The 26543-nt window shown below is 46.8% G+C and overlaps 1 protein-coding gene across 4 annotated transcripts in view; it reads left to right on the forward strand.

Moving 5' to 3' along the window:
* Window positions 1-18411, forward strand: part of LOC109864423 (stromal interaction molecule 1) — a 199995-nt gene extending 181584 nt beyond the window's left edge. For 2 of the 4 annotated variants that reach the window (XM_020452204.2, XM_031797670.1), the window contains exons 10-14: window positions 5475-5575; window positions 6259-6494; window positions 6868-6954; window positions 9526-9589; window positions 16718-18411. In XM_020452204.2, the coding sequence (XP_020307793.1) occupies window positions 5475-5575; window positions 6259-6494; window positions 6868-6954; window positions 9526-9589; window positions 16718-17138 (909 nt within the window). In that variant the 3' untranslated portion in view covers window positions 17139-18411. The remainder of the gene's footprint in view (window positions 1-5474; window positions 5576-6258; window positions 6495-6867; window positions 6955-9525; window positions 9590-16717) is intronic. The other 2 variants (XM_020452207.2, XM_031797671.1) reach the window with 1 other exon arrangement.
* Window positions 18412-26543: the final 8132 nt, after the last annotated feature.

A 26543-nucleotide genomic window follows, 5' to 3' on the forward strand; every position in this document is an offset into this window, starting at 1 on the left:
TCATAAAAACTGAGATTAAGAATTGTTGATTTTCATAAAGCTGGAAAGGGTTACAAAAGTATCTCTAAATGCCTTGATGTTCATCATTCCACAGTAAGACAAATTGTCTATAAATGGAGAAAGTTCAGCACTGTTGCTACTCTCCCTAGGAGTGGCCGTCCTGCAAAGATGACTGCAAGAGCACAGCGCAGAACGCTCAATGAGGTTAAGAAGAATCCTAGAGTGTCAGCTAGACTTACAGAAATCTCTGGAACATGCTAACATCTCTGTTGACTACTCTACGATACGTAAAACACTAAACAAGAATGGTGTTCATGGGAGGACACCACGGAAGAAGCCACTTCTGTCCAAAAAAAACATTGCTGAAGTTTGCAAAAGTGCACCTGGATGTTCCACAGCACTACTGGCAAAATATTCTGTGGACAGGTGAAATTACACTTGAGTTGTTTGGAAGGAACACACAACACTATGTGTGGAGAAAAAAAGTCTCAGCACACCAACATCAAAACCTCATCCCAGCTGTAAAGTATTGTGGAGGGAGCATCATGGTTTGGGGCTGCTTTGCTGCCTCAGGGCCTGGACAGCTTGCTATCATCAACAGAAAAATTAATTCCCAAGTTTATCAAGACATTTTGCTGGAGAATATAGGCTATCTGTCCGCCAATTGAAGCTCAACAGAAGGTGGGTGATGCAGCAGGACAACAACACAAAACACAGAAGTAAATCAACAACAGAATGGCTCCAACAGAAGAAAGTACGCCTTCTGGAGTGGCCCAGTCCTGACCTCAACCCGATTGAGATGCTGTGGCATGACCTCAAGAGAGCAGTTCACACCAGACATCCCAAGAATATTGCTGAACTGAAACAGTTTGTAAAGAGGGATGGTCCAAAATTCCTCCTGACTGTTGTGCAGGTCTGATCCACAACTACAGAAAACATTTGGTTGAGGTTATTGCTGCCAAAGGAGGGTCAACCAGTTATTAAATCCACTTGCCCCACCCTGCACTGTGAATGTTTACACGGTGTGTTCAATAAAGACATGAAAATGTATAATTGTTTGTGTTATTAGTTTAAAACTGTGTTTGTCTATTGTTGTGACCTAGATGAGAATCAGATCAAATTTCATGACCAATTTATGCAGAAATCCAGGTATTTCCAAAGGGTTGACATACTTTTTCTTGCCACTGTATTTTGCAGATGTTATTGCGGGTGTAGTGAAATGCTTGTGTTCCTAGCTCGAACAGTGCGGTAGTGTCTAACAATTCCCAACAATGCACACAAATCTAAAAGTAAAAGAATGGAATTAAGAAATATATAAAAATGAGATTGAGCAATGTCGGAGTATACAGTAGAATAGCATACAGTATATACATATGAGGTGAGTAGTATGTAAACATTATTAAAGTGACTAGTACATAATGTTGCTGCTACCGTCTCTTACCACCGAAAATAACTTCTGGACATCAGAAAAGTGATTACTCACCGCAGACTGGAAGAAACTTTTCCTTTAACGAGTCCGACGAGAAGGATATCCTGCTTTCACTGGAACAGGCCCAGATCCACACCTTTTGTGTGACACTTGAAAAGGGGCCACAGATCGGGAGTCCTTCTGAAAATCCGGAGGCGAGCGAGTAAACTCCCACTGCCTTCCATTCTTCTCGCTAACGTGCAATCATTTTAAAATAAAATGGAGGACCTGAGATTAAGATTATCCTACCAATGTGACATTAAAAACTGTAACATCTTATGTTTCACCGAGACGTGGCTGAACGAAGATACAGACAATATAGAGCTAGCGGGATTTTCCATGCACCGGCAGAACAGAGACGCTACCTCTGGTAAGACGAGGGGGGTGGGGGGTTGTCAATAACAGCTGGTGCGCGATGTCTAATATTAAAGAAGTCTCGAGGTATTGCTCGCCTGAGGTAGAGTACCTGTTAATAAGCTGTAGAGCACACTATCTACCAAGAGAGTTCTCATCTATATCATTCGTAGCCATCTATTTACCACCACAAAACGAAGCTGGCACTAAGACCGCTCTCAACCAACTCTATAAGGCCATAAGCAAAGAAGAAAATGCTCACCCAGTAGTGGCGCTCCTATTGGCCGGTGAACTTAAATCAGTTTTACCAAATTTTTACCAGCATGTCACATGTGCAACCAGGGAAGAAAAAAATCCTAAACCACCTTTACTCCACACAAAGAGATGCATACAAAACTCTCCCCCGTCCTCCATTTGGAAAATCTGACCATAATTCTATCCTCCTGATTCCTACTTACAAACAGAAACTAAAGCAGGAAGTACCAGTGACTCGCTTAATACGGAAGTGGTCAGATGATGCGGATGCTACACTACAGGACTGTTTTGCTAGCACAGACTGGAATATGTTCCAGGATTCATCCAGTGGCATTGAGGAGTACACCACCTCAATCATCGGCTTCATCAATAAGTGCATCAATGTCGTCGTCCCTAGTGACCGTACGTACATATCCCAAGCAGAATCCATGGATTACAAGCAACGTCAGCACCAAGCTAAAGGCTAGACGAACCTTCAAACCAACAAAGCGTCAACACAGGATTAAGATTGAATCCTACTACACCGGCTCTGACGCCCGTTGGATGTGGCAGGGCTTGAAAACTATTACGAACTACAAAGGGAAACCCAGACGTGAGCTGCCCAGTGACGTGAGCGTACCAGACGAGCTAAATGCATTTTATGCTCGCTTCAAGGTAAGCAACACTGATGCATGCACGAGAGCACCAGCTGTTCTGGATGACTATGTGATAACACTCTCGGTAGCCGATGTGAACAAGACCTTTAAACAGGTCAACATTCACAAAGCCGCTGGGCCAGACGGATTACCAGGACGTGTACTCAAAGCATGCGCGGACCAACCGTCAAGTGTCTTCACTGACATTTTCATCCTCTCCCTGACCGAGTCTGTAATATCTACATGTTTCAAGCAGACCACCATAGTCCCTGTGCCCAAGGAAGCGAAGGTTACCTGCCTAAATGATTACCGCCCATGGCACTCACGTTGGTAGCCATGAAGTGTTTTGAAAGGCTGGTCATGGCACACATCAACAGCATCCTCCTGGACACCCTAGACCCACTCCAATTCACATACCGCCCCAACAGATTCACAGATGACTCAATCTCAATCGCGCTCCACACTCCCCTTTCTCACCTGGACAAAATAAACACCTATGTGAGAATGCTGTTAATTGACTACAGCTCAACGTTCAACACCATAATGCCCACGAATCGCATCACTAAGCTAAGGACTCTGGGACTAAACACCCCCCTCTGTAACTGGATCATGGACTTCCTGATGGGTCGCCCCCAGGTGATAAGAGTAGGCAACAACACGTCTGCCACGCTTGATCCTTAACACTGGGGCCCCTCAGGGGTATGTGCTTAGTCCCCTCCTGTGTTCCCTGTTCACCCACGAAGGCGTGGCCAAACACAACTCCAACTCCATCATTTAGTTTGCTGATGACACCACAGTGGTAGGCCTGATCACCGACAACGATGAGACGGCCTATAGGGAGGAGGTCAGAGAACTGGCAGTGTGGTGTCAGGACAACAATCTCGCCATCAATGTGAGCAAGACAAAGGAGCTGATCATGGCCTACAGGAAAAGGCGGGCCGAACAGGCTCACATTAACATCGACAGGGCTGTAGTGGAGTGGGTCAAGAGTTTCAAGTTCCTTGGTGTCCACATCACCAACAAACTATCATGGTCCAAACACACCAAGACAGTTGTGAAGATGGCACAACAGAACTTCTTCCCACTCAGGAGACTGAAAAGATTTGGCATGGGTCCCCAGATCCTCAAAAGGTTCTATAGCTGCACAATCAAGAGCATCCTGACCGGTTGCATCACCGCCAGGTATGGCAACTGCTCGGCATCTGACCGTAAACTGCTACAGAGGGTAATGCAAACGGCCCAGTGCATCACTGGGGCCAAGCTCCCTGCCATTCAGGACCTATATAATAGGCAGTGTCAGAGGAAAGCCCATAAAATTGTCAGAGACTACAGTCACCCAAATTATAGACTGTTTTCTCTGCTACCACACGTCAAGCGGAGCACCAAGTCTAGGACCAAAAGGCTCCTCAACAGCTTCTACTCAATTCATAAAATGTAAAAAAATATATTTTCAAAAATACATTGACCCCCCCCCTCCCTTTTGTACACTCGCTGTTTGTTTCTTACATATGCGTGGTCACTTCTATATCTATGTATATAGCCACATTATTGTTATTCTTAATGTGTTACTTTTATTTTTATTTTTTATTTTAGTATACTTGGTAAATATATTTTTCTTCTTGAACTGCACTGTTGGTTAAGGGCTTGTAAGTAAGCATTTCAAGGTAAAGTCTACACTTGTTGTATTCGGCACATGTGACAAAGTTTTGATTTAGTGTTACATTATTAAAGTGGCCAGTGATTCCAAGTCTATGTATATAGGGCAACAGCCTCTAAGGTGCAGGGTTGTGTAACTGTGTGGAAGCCGGCTAGTGATGGCTGTTTAGCAGTCTGATGTCCTTGAGGTAGAAGCTGTTTTTCAGTCTCTCGGTCTCAGTTTTGATGCACCTGTACTGACCTCACCTTCTGGATGATAGCGGGGTGAACAGGCAGTGGCTCGGGTGGTTGATGTCCTTGATTATCTTTTTGCGTGCTCTAGGTGTCCTGGAGGGCAGGTAGTTTGCCCACGTTGATGTGTTGGGCAGACTGCATCACCCTCTGGAGAGCCCTGCGTTTGTGGGTGGTGCAGTTGCTGTACCAGGCAGTGATACAGCCCGACAGGATTCTCTCAATTGTGCATCTGTAAAATGCACAATTGGGGGTTTTAGGGGCCAAGCCAAATTTCTTCAGCCTCTTCACCACACTGTCTGTGTGGGTGGACCATTTCAGATTGTCAGTGATATGTATGCGGTAAGGAACTTGAAGTTTTCCACCTTCTCCGCTGCGGTCCCGTTGATCTGGATAGGGGCATGCTCCCTCTGCTGTTTCCTGAAGTCCACGATCAGCTTCTTTCTTTTGTTGATGGCCCGTCAGGATGTCCAGAACACAGTTGCACAGGGCGGGGTTCAGACCCAGGGCCCCGAGCATAATGATGAGCTTTGAGGGTACAATGGTGTTGAATGCTGAGCTATAGTCAATTGACAGCATTCTTACATAGTTATTCCTCCTGCCAGATGGGATTGGGCATTATGCAGTGCGATGGTGATTGCATCGTTTGTGGATCTATTTGGGCGGTAAGCAAATTGAAGTGGGTCTAGGGTGTCAGGTAAGGTAGAGGTGATATGATCCTTATAACTAGCCTCTCAAAGCATGATGACAGAAGTGAGTGATATGGGGCGATAGTCATTTGGTTACACAGAAACACACACACACACATGAACTTGGTGAGAAAGTTGATGATGGTGGTTTTGTGAATTATGATGGTGCTGATGATGATGATATAGGCTGACAAGATCAAGAAGAAGAGGAGCACCCTGTTTGGGACGTTCCATGTGGCTCATAGCTCCTCCCTGGACGACGTTGATCACAAGATCCTGACTGCCAAGTAAGTTCAGTCAACCGACTTTACCTTGTTCAGCCAACCGACTTTACCTTGTCCAGCCAACTGACTTTACCTTGTTCAGCCAACCGACTTTACCTTGTTCAGCCAACCGACTTTACCTTGTTCAGCCAACCGACTTTACCTTGTTCAGCCAACCGACTTTACCTTGTTCAGCCAACCGACTTTACCTTGTTCAGCCAACTGACTTTACCTTGTTCAGCCAACTGACTTTACCTTGTCCAGCCAACTGACTTTTCAAACTGACTTCACCTTTCATAGCCAACAGACTTTACCTTGTTCAGCTAACAGCCTTTACCTTGTTCAGCGAACAGACTTCACCTTATTCAGCCAACCGACTTTACATTGTTCAGCCAACTGACTTTACAAACTGACTCCACCTTTTTCAACCAATTGACTTGACTGTGTTCTGCCAACTGACTTTACAAACTGACGTCACCTTTTTCAGCCAATTGACTTGACTGTGTTCTGCCAACTGACGTTACGTTTTTCAGCAAGATGACTTTACATTGTTCAGCCAAATGTCTTTAAATTTCTCAGCCAACAGACCAAGTGACTTTACCTTGTTGGGTTACACACCTCAAAGGTCCTTAAGGCTCTTTCCATTTTTCTCTCTCCCCCTTACTCTGTCTTTTCTCTCTCCTCTTGTCTGTCACCCCCCTCTCTAGGCAGGCTCTAGGTGAGGTGACGGCTGCTCTGAGGGAGAAACTTCACCGCTGGCAGCAGTTGGAGTCTCTTACAGGCTTACCATTGGTCAATAACCCCGGTCTGCCCGCCCTGGCTGCTGCCCTCAACCTAGACCCCGCCTTCCTGGGCCTGCACCCGAAGACCCCGCAGCACCTAATCCTATCAGACGATTTAGACGACATGGACGAGGATATCCTGTCCCCAGGGACGCTGCGGTGTACGTGTCATCACTTTGCGCTTCTTCGCCCACCGACACATCACTCTGTGTTAGATAGGGTATTAGTGGCTCCGGGATGAGGTGTCCCGGTTGTACAGATTGAGGATCAGTTTCCCTTCACTCAATCCTAACCTTAACTGCAAAACTGTCAAAGTGCCTTTTAACCACCCTCCTGTCTTGTCCTGTATGTGCACAACGTTGATTGTATCAAACACTTCTTCCTGAACAAGTGACTTGTACTGGTGATTAGCTGTGCCAGGTCAATGGTATCCTACCTTCTCACCACTCTCCTTTTGGATGATCTCCTCATATTCTGTCCTGATTGGTTGGTTTCCTCACATTCATCATCTGTCCCGTGATTGGCTATCCTCAGACGCGGCCTGGCAGATGGACCGGCGAGTGAGTGACCTCTGGCCAATGAGCGGCATCTCCGACAGCCAATCCCCATGGAAGTATTCTGGTTGGGCCCACCCTCCTTTACTCTCCTTGCCAATCCTAACCAAGCACTACTAATGTACCCTTCCAACCTCCCTTTTCTCTTTCCTCTGTGGATTCTCCCACATAGACAGACTACCCCTTCTGCTCCACTACCTGTGGAATGGTCCACTGTCTCTCAGGAGCAGTGGAGTTGAGCCGGACGGGGTGAGGCGGGGAGATGGGGGGGTTGATCTTATCTTGTGGAGAAGCGACAAGAATTTGCCACTTTATAACCACTCATCACATGCCCTCTCTCTTTCTCTCCCCTCTTTTTCTCTCCTTCTCTCTCCCCATATCTCTACACAAATCAGACATTCTATCCAACTGGAAGACTTCCTCCTTTTTCACTCTTCCTTCAGAAAGGGTGTTTATTATTTATCCTCCTCTCCTGTCTTCCCTCTATTGCTGACTAACCTCCACTTGCAGGTCTACAGTTTTTCTGTCCCTCCACGTCTTCTGGCTGGTACACCAGGATATTTGCACATTGGGTTTTCAGTCAGAACACTTTATTTTCTCAGAACATAAAAACATCTGATAAAATATGATTTCTAGCATGTCTGTCACTTCCTATATACACTGAGTGTACAAAACATCAGGAACACCTTACTAATATTGAGTTTGCCAACAGTCTCAATTCGTCGGCGCTTGGACTCTACAAGGTGTCGAAAGCGTTCCACAGGGATGCTGGTCCATGTTGACTCCAATGCTTCCCACAGTTGTGTCAAGTTGGCTGGATGTCCTTTGGGTGGTGGACCATTCTGATGCACACAGGAAATTGTTGAGCCTGAAGAATGCTCCAGCGTTGCAGTTTTTGACATACTCAAACCGGTGCGCCTGGCACCTCCTACCATGCCCCATTCAAAGGCACTTAAATATTCACCCTCTGAGTGGCACACAAACAATCCATGTCTCAATTGTCTGAAGGTTTAAAAAAAAAACATATTTCAACCTGTCTCCTCCCCTTCATCTTCACTGATTGAAGGGGATTTAACAAATGACATCAATAAGGATTCAGCTTTCACCTGGATTCACCTGGTCAATCAGTGTCATGGACAGAGCAGGTGTTCTTAATGTTTTGTCCACTCAGTGTATATACAGTATCTGTGCCGAAACTCTCATTCTACAACAGACTTTCATTGATGCATTATATTAAGAACTTTTTTTTTTTTAATAGAAACTATTGGAACCAAGACTTAAAAGTGTCCGTAAAATGTATATAGGTTCAGAAGTTTTATGAAACAGCACAGTTAAAAAATATATGGCAAATAGAAATCCAACTAGATGGTCTTCCGAGATTGATGAGAGGGGGGTTGAGGGTAGCTGAAGGATGGGATTAAAAACAAACAGAAGATGACTATTGTAAAATACTGTGTCTGTAAAATATATATAGTATGTATAAACTTGAAGTAGAATCCATTAGTTTACTCCAATTAGGGGAGGGGTGGTAGGGTTAGGGGAAAATAATAAAGGAAAATAGATTTTTGAAAAAAAAATATATATATATATATATATATTGTATTTACAAAAAAATATATTGGGGTTGAAAATGATGCAGACAATGACAATCTTAACTGCAATATTAAAGCTGATCTACCCCCCCAAAAAATACTTAAAAGGAACTGTTGGCACAAGATGGAGGGAAAATTGGAGCATTACTAACGAAATTGCCAGTAACGAAAAGGTACGCTTAATCCAGTATAAACAAATGTATAACATGTATTATTCAAGAGACAAAATTCACAAATTATACAGCACAATGACAGAGTCATGTCTTAAGTGTAAAACTAATATTGACTCAATAATCCCTGCTTTCTGGGAATGCGATGAAGTCCAAAAAACGATGGGCGGAGCTAGAAAGTTTGCTGTCAGAAGTATTACTATTACAATATAAATGTAGTTTTATTCGGTCTGTCTACATTTTTCAAGACATGGCACATGGGGGGGGGGGTAGTGAGATACCCAATGGGCTGGACGATTCTCTTCTCATCGCTCATCTTGAAAAAAACGTATACTAAAGCATGGAAATCAAACAATCCGCCAACATTAACACAAAATGTTATGATTTATTATTGAAATAGCATGGGTGACCGAGAAAAACTCATTGGTACAATTTAAGGCCAAGTGGCAAACGTTAATGGGGGCAGTAGGGATGGGGGTGTGAGCATGCGTGTCTGGACAGATGAGATGTAGTCGTTTGTGTGCGTCTGTATGTTTTTGTTCTTATGTATATGGCTGTATTTGGAGTGAAAACAAAAATAAAAATAAAATGTATTTAAAAAAAATAATACTGCAAACATTACTGCAAACATACATGGGACTCTGTGTGCTAAAGACTTTAGTATTTTTCCAACGGTGCAGTTGAGTCTGGCTCTGCACAATCCCACCTCCAATCTCAGCTTCATTATGCCTAAACACTCCCAGGCTTTATCAGTACAGTATCATACCCTTATATCACATTCCTCTCTGTGGAGGATTATACTGTATTTGTGATGATTGTGCATGTGTGTCTGCAGTATACAGTGTATAACGTTTTTGTGTTCCTTTCCTCCTTTAGCTCCCAACCTGATGCCCCTGCGACAGCGCCCGGGAGACCCCTCACTGTCCCTGGGCTATCAGAGGTTGGTAGAGGCTCACCCGGAGGTCCTCAGGGCAAGGGATGTGGTCTATAATCTTCCTGCCCACCCCAGCCCCACGCTCACCAGTTTCGCAGCCACTCCATTGGCCAGCTGGAGTTCCTTCCTATGCCTTCTCTCTTTTCCTCCCTCTCACATCCCTCCCCACTCGCTGTCCACCCCTCCCCAGCCATCCATCCGTCTGTCCTCTGAAGGCACTTGTTTTTCCACTCTGCTCTTCCACTCCTCCCATTTCCAGTCTCTTGAGACTTTGTCTGATCTCCCACCCACAGGGAGCGCTACAGCCAGTCTACAACGCTCTGGCAGCTTTGTGTACACACACACACACACACACACACATACACACACACACAGCCAGATCCCAACGCTTAGACTCCTGCAGCTTTGGGTACACACACACACTCACAGCCAGATCCCAACGCTTATACTCCTACAGCTTTGGGTACACACACACACACTCACAGCCAGATCCCAACGCTTAGACTCTTGAAGCTTTGGGTACACACACTCACAGCCAGATCCCAACGCTTAGACTCCTGAAGCTTTGGGTACACACACACTCACAGCCAGATCCCAACACTTTGAATCCTGCAGCTTTGGGTACACACACACTCACAGCCAGATCCCAACGCTTAGACTCCTGCAGCTTTGGGTACACACACTCACAGCCAGATCCCAACGCTTAGAATCCTGAAGCTTTGGGTACAAACACACACAGACAGACGGACGGACGGACTCACTCACTCACTCACTCCTGCAGCTTTAGGTACCCATCTCTCTCACCATGGCAACATGCTCTAGCATATAGTAACACACACACTCAGTCACACAAACACACACTCAGCATGACTTGGATGAGCTGGCCCGGCTTGACCCATGCTTGTTTCTTATATATGTCTCTCTTACGAGATTTTGAATCTGTAGTTGATCATATGCATTATATTTTTCCATGTTAGTAATTTAGCAGACGCTCTTATCCAGTAGTGAGTGCATACATTTTCATACTTGTTTTCCATGCTGGTCCCCCATGCTCTACCAACTGAGCCACATGGGACTAGTATAGTCTCACGCTTCATTTGTTCATCCTCTAGCCCTCCATTCACCCCTCTCCCTTTACCTACCCCCTCCCTCACCCCTCTCCCTTTACCTACCCCCTCCCTCACCCCTCTCCCTTTACCTCCCCCTCCCCCAACCCTCCCCATTTACCTATCCCCTCCCTCACCCCTCTCCCTGTACCTACCCCATCCCCCACCCCTCTCCCTTTACCTACCCCATCCCCCACCCCTCTCCCTTTACCTACCCCATCCCTCACCCCTCTCCCTTTACCTACCCCCTCCCTCACCCCTCTCCCTTTACCTACCCCATCCCTCACCCCTCTCCCTTTACCTACCCCCCTCCCTCACCCCTCTCCCTATACCTACCCCATCCCTCACCCCTCTCCCTTTACCTACCCCATCCCTCACCCCTCTCCCTTTACCTACTCCATCCCTCAGCACTCTCCCTTTACCTACCCCCTCCCTCACCCCTCTCCCTTTACCTCCCCCCTGCCTCACCCCTCTCCCTTTACCTACCCCCTCTCTCACCCCTCTCCCTTTACCTACCCCCTCCCTCACCCCTCTCCCTTTACCTCCCCCCCTGCCTCACCCCTCTCCCTTTACCTACCCCATCCCCCGCCCCTCTCCCTTTACCTACCCACTCCCTCACCCCTCTCCCTTTACCTACCCCATCCCTCACCACTCTCCCTTTAACTACCCCCCTCCCTCACCCCTCTCCCTTTACCTACCCCATCCCTCACCACTCTCCCTTTTACCTACCCCCTCCCTCACCCCTCTCCCTTTACCTACCCCCTCCCTCACCCCTCTCCCTTTACCTACCCCCTCCCTCACCACTCTCCCTTTACCTACCCCCTCTCCCTTTACCTCCCCCCTGCCTTACCCCTCTCCCTTTACCTCCCCCCTGCCTCACCCCTCTCCCTCTCCCTTTACCTACCCCCTCCCTCACCCCTCTCCCTTTACCTCCCCCCTGCCTCACCCCTCTCCCTTTACCTACCCCCTCCCTCACCCCTCTCCCTTTACCTACCCCCTCCCTCACCCCTCTCCCTTTACCTCCCCCCTGCCTCACCCCTCTCCCTTTACCTACCCCATCCCCCGCCCCTCTCCCTTTACCTACCCACTCCCTCACCCCTCTCCCTTTACCTACCCCATCCCTCACCACTCTCCCTTTAACTACCCCCTCCCTCACCCCTCTCCCTTTACCTACCCCATCCCTCACCACTCTCCCTTTTACCTACCCCCTCCCTCACCCCTCTCCCTTTACCTACCCCCTCCCTCACCCCTCTCCCTTTACCTACCCCCTCCCTCACCACTCTCCCTTTACCTACCCCCTCTCCCTTTACCTCCCCCTGCCTTACCCCTCTCCCTTTACCTCCCCCCTGCCTCACCCCTCTCCCTCTCCCTTTACCTACCCCCTCCCTCACCCCTCTCCCTTTACCTACCCCCTCCCTCACCCCTCTCCCTTTACCTACCCCATCCCCCACCCCTCTCCCTTTACCTACCCACTCCCTCACCCCTCTCCCTTTACCTACCCCATCCCTCACCCCTCTCCCTTTACCTACCCCCTCCCTCACCCCTCACCCCTCTCCCTTTACCTACCCCATCCCTCATCCCTCTCCCTTTACCTACCCCCTCCCTCACTCCTCTCCCTTTACCTACCCCATCCCTCACCCTCTCCCATTACCTACCCCCTCCCTCACCCCTCTCCCTTTACCTCCCCCCTGCCTCACACCTCTCCCTTTACCTCCCCCATCCCCCATCCCTCACCCCTCTCCCTTTACCTCCCCTTTCCCTCACCCTTTCTCTTTACTTCCCCTTTCCCTCAACCCTTTCTCTTTACCTACCCTATCCCTCACCCTTTCTCTTTACCTACCCTTTCCACACCCCTTTCTCTTTACCTACCCTATCCTTCAACCCTTTCTCTTTACCTCCCCCTCCCCCACCCCTCTCCCTTTACCTACCCCATCCCTCACCCCTCTCCCTTTACCTACCCCATCCCTCACCACTCTCCCTTTAACTACCCCCCTCCCTCACCCCTCTCCCTTTACCCTACCCCATCCCTCACCACTCTCCCTTTACCTACCCCCTCCCTCACCCCTCTCCCTTTACCCACCCCCTCCCTCACCACTCTCCCTTTACCTACCCCCTCTCCCTTTACCTCCCCCCTGCCTTACCCCTCTCCCTTTACCTCCCCCTGCCTTACCCCTCTCCCTTTACCTCCCCCTGCCTCACCCCTCTCCCTCTCCCTTTACCTACCCCCTCCCTCACCCCTCTCCCTTTACCTACCCCCTCCCTCACCCCTCTCCCTTTACCTACCCATCCCCCACCCCTCTCCCTTTACCTACCCACTCCCTCACCCCTCTCCCTTTACCTACCCCATCCCTCACCCCTCTCCCTTTAACCTACCCCCTCCCTCACCCCTCTCCGCCTCTCCCTTTACCTACCCCATCCCTCATCCTCTCCCTTTACCTACCCCCTCCCTCACTCCTCTCCCTTTACCTACCCCATCCCTCACCCCTCTCCCATTACCTCCCCCCTCCCTCACCCCTCTCCCTTTACCTCCCCCCTGCCTCACCCCTCTCCCTTTACCTCCCCCATCCCCCATCCCTCACCCCTCTCCCTTTACCTCCCCTTTCCCTCACCCTTTCTCTTTACTTCCCCTTTCCCTCACCCTTTCTCTTTACCTACCCTATCCCTCACCCCTTTCTCTTTACCTACCCTACCCTCACCCCTTTCTCTTTACCTACCCTATCCTTCAACCCTTTCTCTTTACCTACCCTGTCCTTCACCCCCTTTCTCTTTACCTACCCTATCCCTCACCCCTCTCCCTTTACCTCCCCCATCCCTCACCCCTCTCCCTTTACCCTCCCCTTTCCCTCACCCTTTCTCTTACTTCCCCTTTCCCTCACCCTTTCTCTTTACCTACCCTATCCCTCACCCCTTTCTCTTTACCTACCCTATCCCTCACCCCTTTCTCTTTACCTACCCTATCCCTCACCCCTCTCCCTCCCCTTTCCCTCAAAATGTCTCTTTAACCTCCCCTTTCCCTCACCCCTCTCCCTTTCCCTCCCCTTTCCCTCACCATTTCTCTTTACCTACCCTATCCCTCACCACTCTCCCTTTACCTACCCCCTCTCCCTTTACCTCCCCCCTGCCTTACCCCTCTCCCTTTACCTCCCCCCTGCCTCACCCCTCTCCCTCTCCCTTTACCTACCCCCTCCCTCACCCCTCTCCCTTTACCTACCCCCTCCCTCACCACTCTCCCTTTACCTACCCCTCTCCCTTTACCCTCCCCCTGCCTTACCCCTCTCCCTTTACCTCCCCCCTGCCTCCACCCCTCTCCCTCTCCCTTTACCTACACCCTCCCTCACCCCTCTCCCTTTACCTACCCCCTCCCTCACCCCTCTCCCTTTACCTACTCCATCCCTCAGCACTCTCCCTTTACCTACCCCCTCCCTCACCCCTCTCCCTTTACCTCCCCCCTGCCTCACCCCTCTCCCTTTACCTACCCCCTCCCTCACCCCTCTCCCTTTACCTACCCCCTCCCTCACCCCTCTCTCCCTTTACCTCCCCCCTGCCTCACCCCTCTCCCTTTACCTACCCCATCCCCCGCCCCTCTCCCTTTACCTACCCACTCCCCTCACCCCTCTCCCTTTACCTACCCCATCCCTCACCACTCTCCTTTAACTACCCCCCTCCCTCACCCCCTCTCCTTTACCTACCCCATCCCTCACCACTCTCCCTTTTACCTACCCCCTCCCTCACCCCTCTCCTTTACCTACCCCTCCCTCACCCCTCTCCCTTTACTACCCCCTCCCTCACCACTCTCCCTTTACCTACCCCCTCTCCCTTTACCTCCCCCCTGCCTTACCCCCTCTCCCTTTACCTCCCCCTGCCTCACCCCTCTCCCTCTCCCTTTACCTACCCCCTCCCTCACCCCTCTCCCTTTACCTACCCCCTCCCTCACCCCTCTCCCTTTACCTACCCCCATCCCCACCCCTCTCCCTTTACCTACCACTCCCTCACCCCTCTCCCTTTACCTACCCCATCCCTCACCCCTCTCCCTTTACCTACCCCCTCCCTCACCCCTCACCCCTCTCCCTTTACCTACCCCATCCCTCATCCCTCTCCCTTTACCTACCCCCTCCCTCACTCCTCTCCCTTTACCCTACCCCATCCCTCACCCCTCTCCCATTACCTACCCCCTCCCTCACCCCTCTCCCTTTACCCTCCCCCCTGCCTCACACCTCTCCCTTTACCTCCCCCCATCCCCCATCCCTCACCCCTCTCCCTTTACCTCCCCTTTCCCTCACCCTTTCTCTTTACTTCCCCTTTCCCTCACCCTTTCTCTTTACCTACCCTATCCCTCACCCCTTTCTCTTTACCTACCCTTCCACACCCCTTTCTCTTTACCTACCCTATCCTTCAACCCTTTCTCTTTACCTCCCCCCTCCCCCACCCCTCCTCCCTTTACCTACCCCATCCCTCACCCCTCTCCCTTTACCTACCCCCTCCCTCACCCCTCTTCCTTTACCTCCCCCCTGCCTCACCCCTCTCCCCTTTACCTACCCCCTCCCTCACCCCTCTCCCTTTACCTCCCCCCTGCCTCACCCCTCTCCCTTTACCTACCCCATCCCTCACCACTCTCCCTTTAACTACCCCCTCCCTCACCCCTCTCCCTTTACCTACCCCATCCCTCACCACTCTCCCTTACCTACCCCCTCCCTCACCCCTCTCCCTTACCCACCCCTCCCTCACCACTCTCCCTTTACCTACCCCCTCTCCCTTTACCTCCCCCCTGCCTTACCCCTCTCCCTTACCTCCCCCCTGCCTTACCCCTCTCCCTTTACCTCCCCCCCTGCCTCACCCCTCTCCCTCTCCCTTACCTACCCCCTCCCTCCACCCCTCTCCCTTTTACCTACCCCCTCCCTCACCCCTCTCCCTTTACCTACCCCATCCCCCACCCCTCTCCCTTTACCTACCCACTCCCTCACCCCTCTCCCTTTACCTACCCCCATCCCTCACCCCTCTCCCTTTACCTACCCCCCTCCCTCACCCCTCTCCCCTCTCCCTTTACCTACCCCATCCCTCATCCCTCTCCCTTTACCTACCCCCTCCCTCACTCCTCTCCCTTTACCTACCCCATCCCTCACCCCTCTCCCATTACCTCCCCCCTCCCTCACCCCTCTCCCTTTACCTCCCCCCTGCCTCACCCCTCTCCCTTTACCTCCCCCATCCCCCATCCCTCACCCCTCTCCCTTTACCTCCCCTTTCCCTCACCCTTTCTCTTTACTTCCCCTTTCCCTCACCCTTTCTCTTTACCTACCCTATCCCTCACCCCTTTCTCTTTACCTACCCTACCCTCACCCCTTTCTCTTTACCTACCCTATCCTTCAACCCTTTCTCTTTACCTACCCTGTCCTTCACCCCTTTCTCTTTACCTACCCTATCCCTCACCCCTCTCCCTTTACCTCCCCCATCCCTCACCCCTCTCCCTTTACCTCCCCTTTCCCTCACCCTTTCTCTTTACCTACCCTATCCCTCACCCCTTTCTCTTTACCTACCCTATCCCTCACCCCTTTCTCTTTACCTACCCTATCCCTCACCCCTCTCCCTCCCCTTTCCCTCAAAATGTCTCTTTACCTCCCCTTTCCCTCACCCCTCTCCCTTTCCCTCCCCTTTCCCTCACCATTTCTCTTTACCTACCCTATCCCTCACCCCTCTCCCTTTACCTCCCCTTTCCCTCACCATTTCTCTTTACCTACCCTATCACTCACCCCTCTCCATCCCTTAATCCCTTAATCCATCCCTTAATCCTGTACGTGCCCACCCCCCCACCCGGCTAACTGCATTTATCTGTAGATCTAGATTCTAGTGTAAAGATCTGATTTCAATTTGCTTTAGATAGTTGCTTTTTTACAAGCTTGTTTTTTGCAGTTTTTTTTGCTGACAATCTTTTATGTATCTTACCAGCCTAACCTCTCTCTTTCTCCCTATTACTCTCTCTCTCACCTACTCTCGCTGTCTCTCCCTCTCTCTTTCTCTTCTCTCCATCCCTCAGGGATCTGAACTGGTCTGACTCAGACCCCTCCCTCTTCCTGTCCCAGAGCCAATCACAGCGCACCTCCATATCTAAGACCCTCCCACCAAAGCCCCTCACCCAGCAGGGCCACAGCTCCAATGGGAGCAGGGCTCCCATTGACAGCCCCCTGATGATGTCATACGGCCTGGAGAAGAGCTCCAGTCTCGGGGAGCTCCGCGGCGGAGGAAGTCCCGCCCTCGCCCCTGCTTACTCCACGCACTCCCTATGCCCCGCCTCCTTTGACCCTGATGCACGGTCGGGGAAGGAGGACAGCCGTATTCCCCACATGCAGGCAAAGAAGAGCCCCCTGGAAGAGGACAGCTGTTTCACGGGTGAAGGGATCGACTTGAGCAACGAGCGCAAGAAACACACCTTCAAGATATTCAAGAAGAGGAAGTAGGCGTAAAATCACTCTGTCCTCACAGGGAGGCACCACAGAGAAAGAGCTACACTCCTGCTGTTCACACTATAGGCTAGCATACCACTTAGAATATACCAGTGTATTGGGCATGCATTCGAAGGGGTCTACAACTAGTATGGATATTAGAACATGGCTGTGGACTAAGAATAAATAAGTGACATGGTCTAAAGACATATAAATAAATTACATGAATTAAAGAAAAATAAATAAGTTACATGGACTAAAAACAAAAAAAGAAGTTACAAAGACTAAAGAAAAATAAATAAGTTACATGGACTAAAGAAGACCTAGATAAATGGCATTTACATCGATGCGATTCTCGTCTAATGCCTTATCGGAGGTGTCTCTCTCTGGACATACCAGTTCAACTCCCACTCTTTTCTAATAGCTCTTTGCTTTTTATACAGAGTTACCGCTGTAGCTTAAAAACAAGAGTAGGCCAAGCCTTGAAGAAATGTTTAAAGCTTTAAATGCGAATGCAGCAATAATTAAAGATATTATTTATAAAGTTGTTTGTGACCATACAGGCCAGCAAGGTTTTATTTGATATTATTTTAGAAATTTCTAATTTTATGGGTACTTTAAGTGTTTTAATTATTTTTTTTTTAATGTTTTGAAGGGGGTTTGGTACTTTACTTTTCCGGAGGCTGTGGGTACAGATAGATCACATATGTTCAATATTTATATATTTGAATGGAGTTGATTCCAGTCAAAAGTTTTGGCACACCTACTCATTCAAGCGTTTTTCTTTATTTGTACTGCTTTCTACATTGTAGAATAATAGTGAAGAAACCTATGAAATTACAAAAAAAAAAGTGTTAAACAGTTCTAAATATATTTTATATTTGAGATTCTTCCAAGTAACCACCCTTTGCCATGATGACAGCTTTGCACACTCTTGGCATTCTCTCAACCAGCTTCATGAGGTAGTCACCTGGAATGCCTTTCAATTAACAGGTGTGCCTTGTTAAAAGTTCATTTGTGGAATTTCTTTCCTTAATGTGTTCGAGCCAATCGGTTGTGTTGTGACAAGGTAGGGGTGGTATACAGAAGATATCCCAATATAATGGCAAAAACAGCTCCAATAAGCAAAGAGAAATGACAGTCCATCATAACTTTAAAACATGAAGGTCAGTCAATCCGGAAAATGTCAGAACTTTGACATTTTCCTCAAGTACAGTCGCAAAAACCATCAAGCACTATGATGAAACTGGCTCTCATGAGGACCACCACAGTAAAGGAAGACCCAGAGTTACCTCTGCTGCAGAGGATAAATTCATTAAGAGTTACCAGCCTCAGAAATTGCAGCCAAAATAAATGCTTCATAGACACATCTATTGTTCAGAGAAGACTGCGTGAATCAGGTCTTCATGGTCGAATTCCTGCAAAGAACTAAAGGACACCAATAAGAAGAAGAGACTTGCTTGGGCCAAGAAACACGAGCAATGGACATTAGACCGGTATAAATCTGTCCTTTGGTCTGATGATTTTTGGTTCCAACCGCCGTGTCTTTGTGAGACACAGAGTAGGTTAACCGATGACCTCTGCATGTGTGGTTCCCACCGTGAAACATGGAGGAGGTGTGATGGTGCTTTGCTGGTGACAATGTCAGTGATTAATTTAGAATTCAAGGCACACTTAACCAGCATGGCTACCACAGCATTCTGCAGCGATACGCTATCCCATCTGGTTTGTGCTTAGTGGGACTATCATTTGTTTTTCTACAGGACAGTGACCCAAAACCCCTCCAGGCTGTGTAAGGGCTATTTGACCAAGAAGGAGAGTGATGGAGTGCTGCATCAGATGACCTGGCCTCCACAATCACCCGACCTCAACCCAATTGTGATGGTTTGGGATGAGCTGGACTGCAGAGTGAAGGAAAAGCAGACAACAAGTGCTCAGCATATGTGGGAACTCATTCAAGCCTGTTGGAAAAGCATTCCAGGTGAAGCTAGTTGAGATAATGCCAAGAGTTTGCAAAGCTGTCAAGGCAAAGGGTGGCTACTTAGAAAAATTTCAAATATTAAATATATTTTGATTTATTTAACACTTTTTTGGTTACTATGATTCCATATGTGTTATTTAATAGTTTTGATATCTTCACTATTATTCTACAATGTAGAAAATAGTAAAAATTAAGAAAAAACCTTGAATGAGTAGATGTGTCCCACATTTTTTAAGGTGCTTTTTAGTCCAAGTTTAGGCTCAATCTAGTTTAGGCTCGGCCCAATGTATCCTGCCAAAGATGTACGCTACCGTTCATAAGTTTGGGGTCACTTAGAAATGTCCTTGTTTTTGAAAGAAAAGCAAATTTTTTGTCCATTAAAATAACATCAAATTGATCAGAAATACATTGTCGACATTGTTGATGTTGAAAATTACTATTGTAGCTGGAAACAGCTGATTGTTATGGAATATCTACATAGGTGTACAGAGGCCCATTATCAGCAACCATCACTCCTGTGTTCCAGTGGCACATTGTGTTAGCTAATCCAAGTGTATCATTTTAAAAGGCTAATTGATTATTAGAAAATAATTTTGCAATTTATGTTAGCACAGCTGAAAACTGTTGTGCTGATTTAAAGAAGCAATACAACTGGTCTTCTTTAGACTAGTTGAGTATCTGGAGCATCAGCGTTTGTCGGTTCGATAACAGGCTCAAAATGGCCAGAAACAAATAACTTTCTTCTGAAACTCGTCAGTCTATTCTTGTTCTGAGAAATGAAGGCTATTCCATGTGAGAAATTGACAAGAAACTGAAGATCTCGTACAACGCTGTGTACTACTCCCTTCACAGAAAATCGCAAACTGTGTATTACGCCCTTCACAGAAAAGTGCAAACTCTAACCAGAATGAAAAGAGGAGTGGGAGGCCCCAGTGCACAATTGAGCAAGAGTCCAAGTACATTAGAGTGTTTCATTTGAGAAACAGATGCCTCACAAGTCCTTAACTGTCAGCTTCATTCAATAGTACCCCCAAAACACCAGTCTCAACGTCAACAGTGAAGCGGCGAGTCCGGGATGCTGGCCTTCTTGGCAGAGTTCATCTGTCCAGTGTCTGTGTTCTTTTGCCCATCTTAATCTTTTCTTTTTATTGGCCAGTCTGAGATATGGCTTTTTCTTTGCAACTCTGCCTAGAAGGCCAGCATCCCGGAGTCGCTATGCTTTCAACCATCTAAAAGCACAACCAAATTCAAATGAACAAATAATGTCAGATTTTTTGTTAAGTTGTCAGCTAAATGTTTATCACAGCGCTTTTAACCATTTAAATGCACAGCAGAGTTCAAATGGGAATGCAATGCCAGATATTTGTTTATTTATACAACAAATTCATGTTTTATCACTGTGCTTTATCTTACAGCAGAACCAAATGACCTAGATTGTAGATGATATTACATTAAAAGTACATAGTGCAAGTGATAAATGCGGTTCGAGATTCTGCACAGATTGTTACAGCAATTGTGAACATCTCCACAGACCTGCTACGACCTATGCATGCTAGCTTGGACAGGCACACTTGATATCATTACATAAGAAGCCATTTTTTGAGTCCTCCCGAGTTGCGCAGCGGTCTAAGGCTGCATCACCGGGCTAGCTGCGTCACTACAGATCCTGGTTTGATCCCAGGCTGTGTCGCAGCCGGCCACGACCCGGGACACCCATGAGGCAGTGCACAATTGGCCCAGCGTCGTCCTGGTAAGGAGAAGGTTTGTCTGGCTGGGATGTCCTTGACCCATTGCGCTCTAGCAACTCCTGTGGCGGTCCGGGCGCAATACATAGTCGCCAGGTGTACGGTGTTTCTGACACATTGGTGCAGCAGGCTTCTGAGTTAATAAGCATTTTGTGAAGAAGCAGTGCGGCTTGGCAAGGTTGTGTTGTGGTGTTGACCTTCCCCTCTCCCGAGCCCGTACAGCAGTTGCAGCAATGAGACAAAACTGTAACACCAAATTGGGGAGAAAAAGGGTACAAAAAAAGAAGACATTTATAGTCACGGTAAACCTCAATATGTGGCCATGGATGTTACTCATTTTCAAGTTGAATGTTGAATTAGTTCGTAAGATAGCCTTAACTTTAGGCTATTCGATAATGCAACCAAACATCAACATGTAAAAGGAGATGTATCCACTGCTTGGATAGTTTCATCTCAGCCATTGACTTAATCTCATTCTTTAACTTTTATTTTTGGATGAGTTGGAGACGTGAATCCAACATACTTTTGTATATAGAGTATGTGGAACAGCCCTTCAAATTAGTGGATTTGGCTATTTCAACCACACCGTTGCTGACGGGTGTATAAAATTGAGTACACAGCCATCTCTATTGACAAACATTAGCAGTAGAATGGCCTTAGTGAAGATCTGAGTGACTTTCAATGTGGCACCGCCATAGGATGCCACCTATCCAACAAGTCAGTTTGTCCAATTTCTGCCCTGCTAGAGCTGCCCCGGTCAACTGTAAGAGCTGTTATTGTGAAGTGGAAATATCTAGGAGCATCAACGGCTCAGCCGCGAAATGGTAGGCCACTCAAGCTCTCAGAACGGGACCGCTGAAGTGCATAGCGCTTAAAAATGGTCTGTCCTCAGTTACAACACTCACTACTGAGTTCCAAACGACCTCTGGATGCAACGTCAGCACAATAACTGTTCATCTGGAGCTTCATGAAATGGGTTTCCATGGCCGAGCAGCTGCACACAAGCCTGAGATCACCATGCACAATGCCAAGCCTCGGCTGGAGTGGTGTAAGGCTCGCCACCATTGGACTCTGGAGTAGTGGGAAAGCGTTCTCTGGGTCATTAATCACGCTTCACCGATCTGGCAGTCCGACAGATGAATCAGGCTTTGGCTGATGCCAGGAGAATGCTACCTCCCCAATGCATAGTGCCAACTGTTAAGTTTGGTGGAAGAAGAATAATAGTCTGGGGCTGTTTTTCATGGTTCGGGCTAGGACCTTTAGTTCCAGTGAAGGGAAATCTTAACACAATTCTGTGCTTCCAACTTTGTGGCAACAGTGTGGGGAAAGCCTTTTTCTGTTTCAGCATGACAATGCACCCGTGCACAAACCGAGGTCCATACAGAAATGGTTTGTGGAGATTGGTGTGGAAGAACTTGACTGGCCTGCACAGAGCCCTGACCACAACCCTATCGAACACCTTTGGGATGAATTGGAACAGCGACTGCGAGCCAGGCCTAATCGCCCAACATCAGTGCCCAACCTCACTAACGCTCTTGTGGCTGAATGGAGCATGTCCCTGCAGCAATGTTCCAACATCTAGTGGAAAGCCTTCCCAGAAGAATAAAGGCTGTTATAGCAGCAAAGGGGGGACCATCTCCATATTAATGCCTATGATTTTGGAATGAGATGTTCGAAAAGGTGTCCACATACTTTTGGTCATGTAGTGTATAATTTGTTAACTTGTCCACAAGGATCGGACCCTTTTTTTCAAATTTCGCCTAAAATAGCATACCCAAATCTAACTGCCTGTAGCTCAGAACCTAAAATGACATACCCATATCTAACTGCCTGTAGCTCAGGACCTGAAGCAAGGATATGCATATTCATGACACCATTTGAAAGGAAACACTTTGAAATTTGTAGAAATGTGAAATGAATGTAGGAGAATATAGCACATTAGATCTGGTAAAAGATCATACAAAGAAATATCCATGTGTGTTTTTGTATTTGTTTTACCATCATCTTTGAAATGCAAGAGAAAGGCCATACATTATTATTCCAGGCCAGGCACAATTTAGATTTTGTCCACTAGATGGCAGCAGTGTATGTGCAAAGTTTTAGACTGATCCAATGAACCATTGTATTTTTGTTCAACATTTTTTTAATCAATGTCACGCCCTGACCATAGTAAGCTGTTTATTCTCTGTGTTGGTTGGGGCGTGACAGTGACTTGGGTGGGTCATCTAGGTGAATTTGTATGTCTATGGTGGCCTGATATGGTTCCCAATTTATTGTTGTCTCTGATTGGGCATCTTATTTAAGGAGTCCTTTCCCCATGGTTATTCGTGGGCTCTTGTCTACGGATAGTTGCCTGTGTGCACCAGTAGCTTCACGTTTCGTTTGTGCTTGTTTGTTTTGTTTCGCTGAGTTTCGGTTTATTAAAAATATGTGGAACTCTACTCACGCTACGCCTTGGTCTACTCATTACGACAAGCATGACAATCAAGGCTGCCCAAATGTGCCTAATTGGATTATAAATAACTTTTCAAGTTCATAACTGTGCAGTCTCCTCAAGCAATAGCATGGTATTATTTCACTGTAATAGCTACTGTAAATTGGACAGTGCAGTTAGATTAACAAGAATTTGAACTTTGTACCAATATCAGATATGTCTATGTCCTGGGAAATGTCTTACAACCTCATGCTAATCGCATTAGCCTACATTAGCTCAACCATCCCGAGGGGGACACACCATACCTGTAGAGGCTAGTAGGCTATTTATTGTATTTCAAAAATAATATTGAATTGTTCGGTTTTCAATGCCACTAAATATCAAAACTTGAAGGAAATGCATCTTCTGCTTGGATAGTTCCATCTGTGCCACGGACTTAGTCTGGCTTTAATTCCAGTTTGTCTACAAATTAATGATTGTTATTTGTATTTATTATGGATACCCATTAGCTACGCTTCCTGATGTCTGGCAAAATTAAGGCAGTTATACAATTTTAAAAACATTATAATACATTCATTACAGAATTCCCAACACATTAAGTGTGTGCCCTCAAGCCCATGCTCCACTACCACATATCTACAACGCAAAATCCATGTGTACGTGTTATCATGTGTGTGTATGCACGTGTCTGTGCCTATGTTTGTGTTACTTCACAGTCCCCGCTGTTCCATAAGGTGTATTTTTACCTGCTTTTTAAATCTGTTTCTACTACTTGCATCAGTTACCAGTCTCTTCTGGACTTGGGGACTGTGAAGAGACCTCTGGTGGCATGTCTTGTGGGCTATGCATGGGTGTCCGAGCTGTGTGCTAGTATTTTAAACAGACAGCTCGGTGCATTCAGCATGTCAACACTTCTCACAAATAACAAGTAGTGAGGAAGTCAGTCTCTCTTCCACTTTCAGCCATGAGAGATTGACATGCATATCATTGTTAGCTCTCCGTGTACTTTTAAGGGCCAGCCATGCTGCCCTGTTCTGAGCTAACTTCAATTTTCCCAAGTCCCTCTTTGTGGCACCTGACCACACGACTGGTGCGACAAAACCACAGACCTGCCTTGTTGATAGTGTTAAGAAGGCAGAACTGCGCTTTATTATGGACAGACTTCTCTCCATCTTATCTACTGTTGTATCAATGTTTTGACCATGACAGTTTACAATCCAGGGTTACTGCAAGCAGTTTAGTAACCTCAACTTGTTCAATTTCCACATAATTCATTTCGAGATGTAGTTGAGGTTTAGGGTTTAGTGAATGATTTGTCCCAAATACAATACTTTTATTTTTGGAAATATTTAGGACTAACTTATTCCTTGCTACCCATTCCAAAGCTAACTGCAGCTCTTTGTTAAGTGTTGCAGTCATTTCAGTCGTTGTAGTAGCTGACATGTATAGTGTTGAGTCATCTGCATACAGACACACTGGCCTTACTCAAAGCCAGTGGCATGTTGTTATGTTGGATTCACACCTCTATCTCAACCAAAAAGTAAGTTAAAGAATAGGAGTAAATCAAGTCAAACTTGAAATGCAATTTAAATCTTCCAAGCAGAAGATACATCTCCTTCAAATGTTGATAATTGGCTGCGTTGACAACCAAACAACTCGCTAAATATCATGACATTTGAAATCAATCAGAGCTTGAAACCCTAGGCCTTTCATCATTCATTTGCTCTGTTAAACTTACCCTTTGGAATGACTTTGATAGCAACAGGGATCTATTTAATTTTTAAGTGGAGTGTTTTACAGTCATTGTCATGATAGCACATTGATAATTGTCAGCGATCAATATCATATCTAAGCAGGGCTGGGCTTGGTTAAAAAATTTGATGGGAGACTAAAGGGTAGCTGTAGATAGATCAATTCTCCACTAGGAGGTGCTGCTAAGCCTACTGTTTTCTTCTGATCGTTGAAGATCTGACGTTGTTTTAACGGTACATATTCAACAGATTTTGACATGGTTTGTTTATGTTGAAATGTGGTTACTATGATGACATAATCCTGTGGTTGAGGACATATTGTGATGTCAAATTACACTTCGCAATACGTTGTCAAATTACATTGAAACAAAGTTGATTCAACCAGTTTGTGCCCTGTAGGTTGTTTCCACCTGTTTCCACCTGTAGATAAAGATGTGATTTAAAGGTTTGTAACAAATACACACACACACACACACACACACACACACTGTTTACTCTGTTTCAGTATAGTTATTGTATGCATGTTATTGAGTGTATCATGACTTGGCTTTTCATCTAACTTCCTGTCTGGGAATAATCAGCACTATGAAGACAGTTTGTTTTCCTCTTGTTTTGCAAAGCAAATAAATATACATCTCTGATTGTGTCATTCACTTGTTAAGGAGAATATTATTATGAACACAGATAGGTATCTTCTCTTCTCTCCTTTAACTCAGCTGTGTGACTGGGTATGAATCCTAATCCATATAAAATGCACTACGTTTGTAGTATTTTGTAGGGAATAGGGCATAGTCGCAGGAATTAAGGGTGCCCTTTCTGACACCCACATTTTGTAGGGCAAGTCACTACTTTGATGCTTGCAGAGAATAACAGGCTGCAGAGAATGACAGGGTGCCAAGGTTCTTTGCACTTTGGAGATGTCTTGGAGCTGGCAGGCCTTCCCTGGGAGGAAGAGCAGCGCCATTTTGTCGAGGTTGAGCTTGAGGTGGTGGGCCAATATAGAGTGTGCAGAACCTGAGACGACCAGTTCTGAGAGGGTGGAGAGGATGATCTGATGGTTCAAGGTGTAGAAGGCTAGGAGGATGAGAACAGAAGAGTTATGGGTAAAAACAAAACATCCACATCAACTTTAATATTTTTGTTAATCAAATAACATGGAAAACAACCACTTTTTTTGCATTAATTGACCATCCTTACAAACCACCAAATGTACATCACTGTATTGCAGATAGGATGGTCATCTAGGTTAGTACCTGTCGACTTTCAATCACCATGAAGAAAAAAATGCACAATACAGTAATTGAGTACATTGAGACATCAAGTGGTTTGTGATGGTGTGTTGTGTCTCAGTTGGTAGAGCACGGTGCTTGCAATGCTAAGGTTGTGGGTTCAAGTCCAGTATGAAAATGTATCCAGTTACTCTAGATAAGAGCATCTAGTGAAAAGGAATTAATATACCATTTCAATTTTCATGTAGAAATAAGTTGCATTTGCAAAGTACTTCAAGAA

Source organism: Oncorhynchus kisutch, linkage group LG19, assembly GCF_002021735.2.
Source record: "Oncorhynchus kisutch isolate 150728-3 linkage group LG19, Okis_V2, whole genome shotgun sequence".
NCBI classification, from domain to species: Eukaryota; Metazoa; Chordata; class Actinopteri; order Salmoniformes; family Salmonidae; genus Oncorhynchus; species Oncorhynchus kisutch.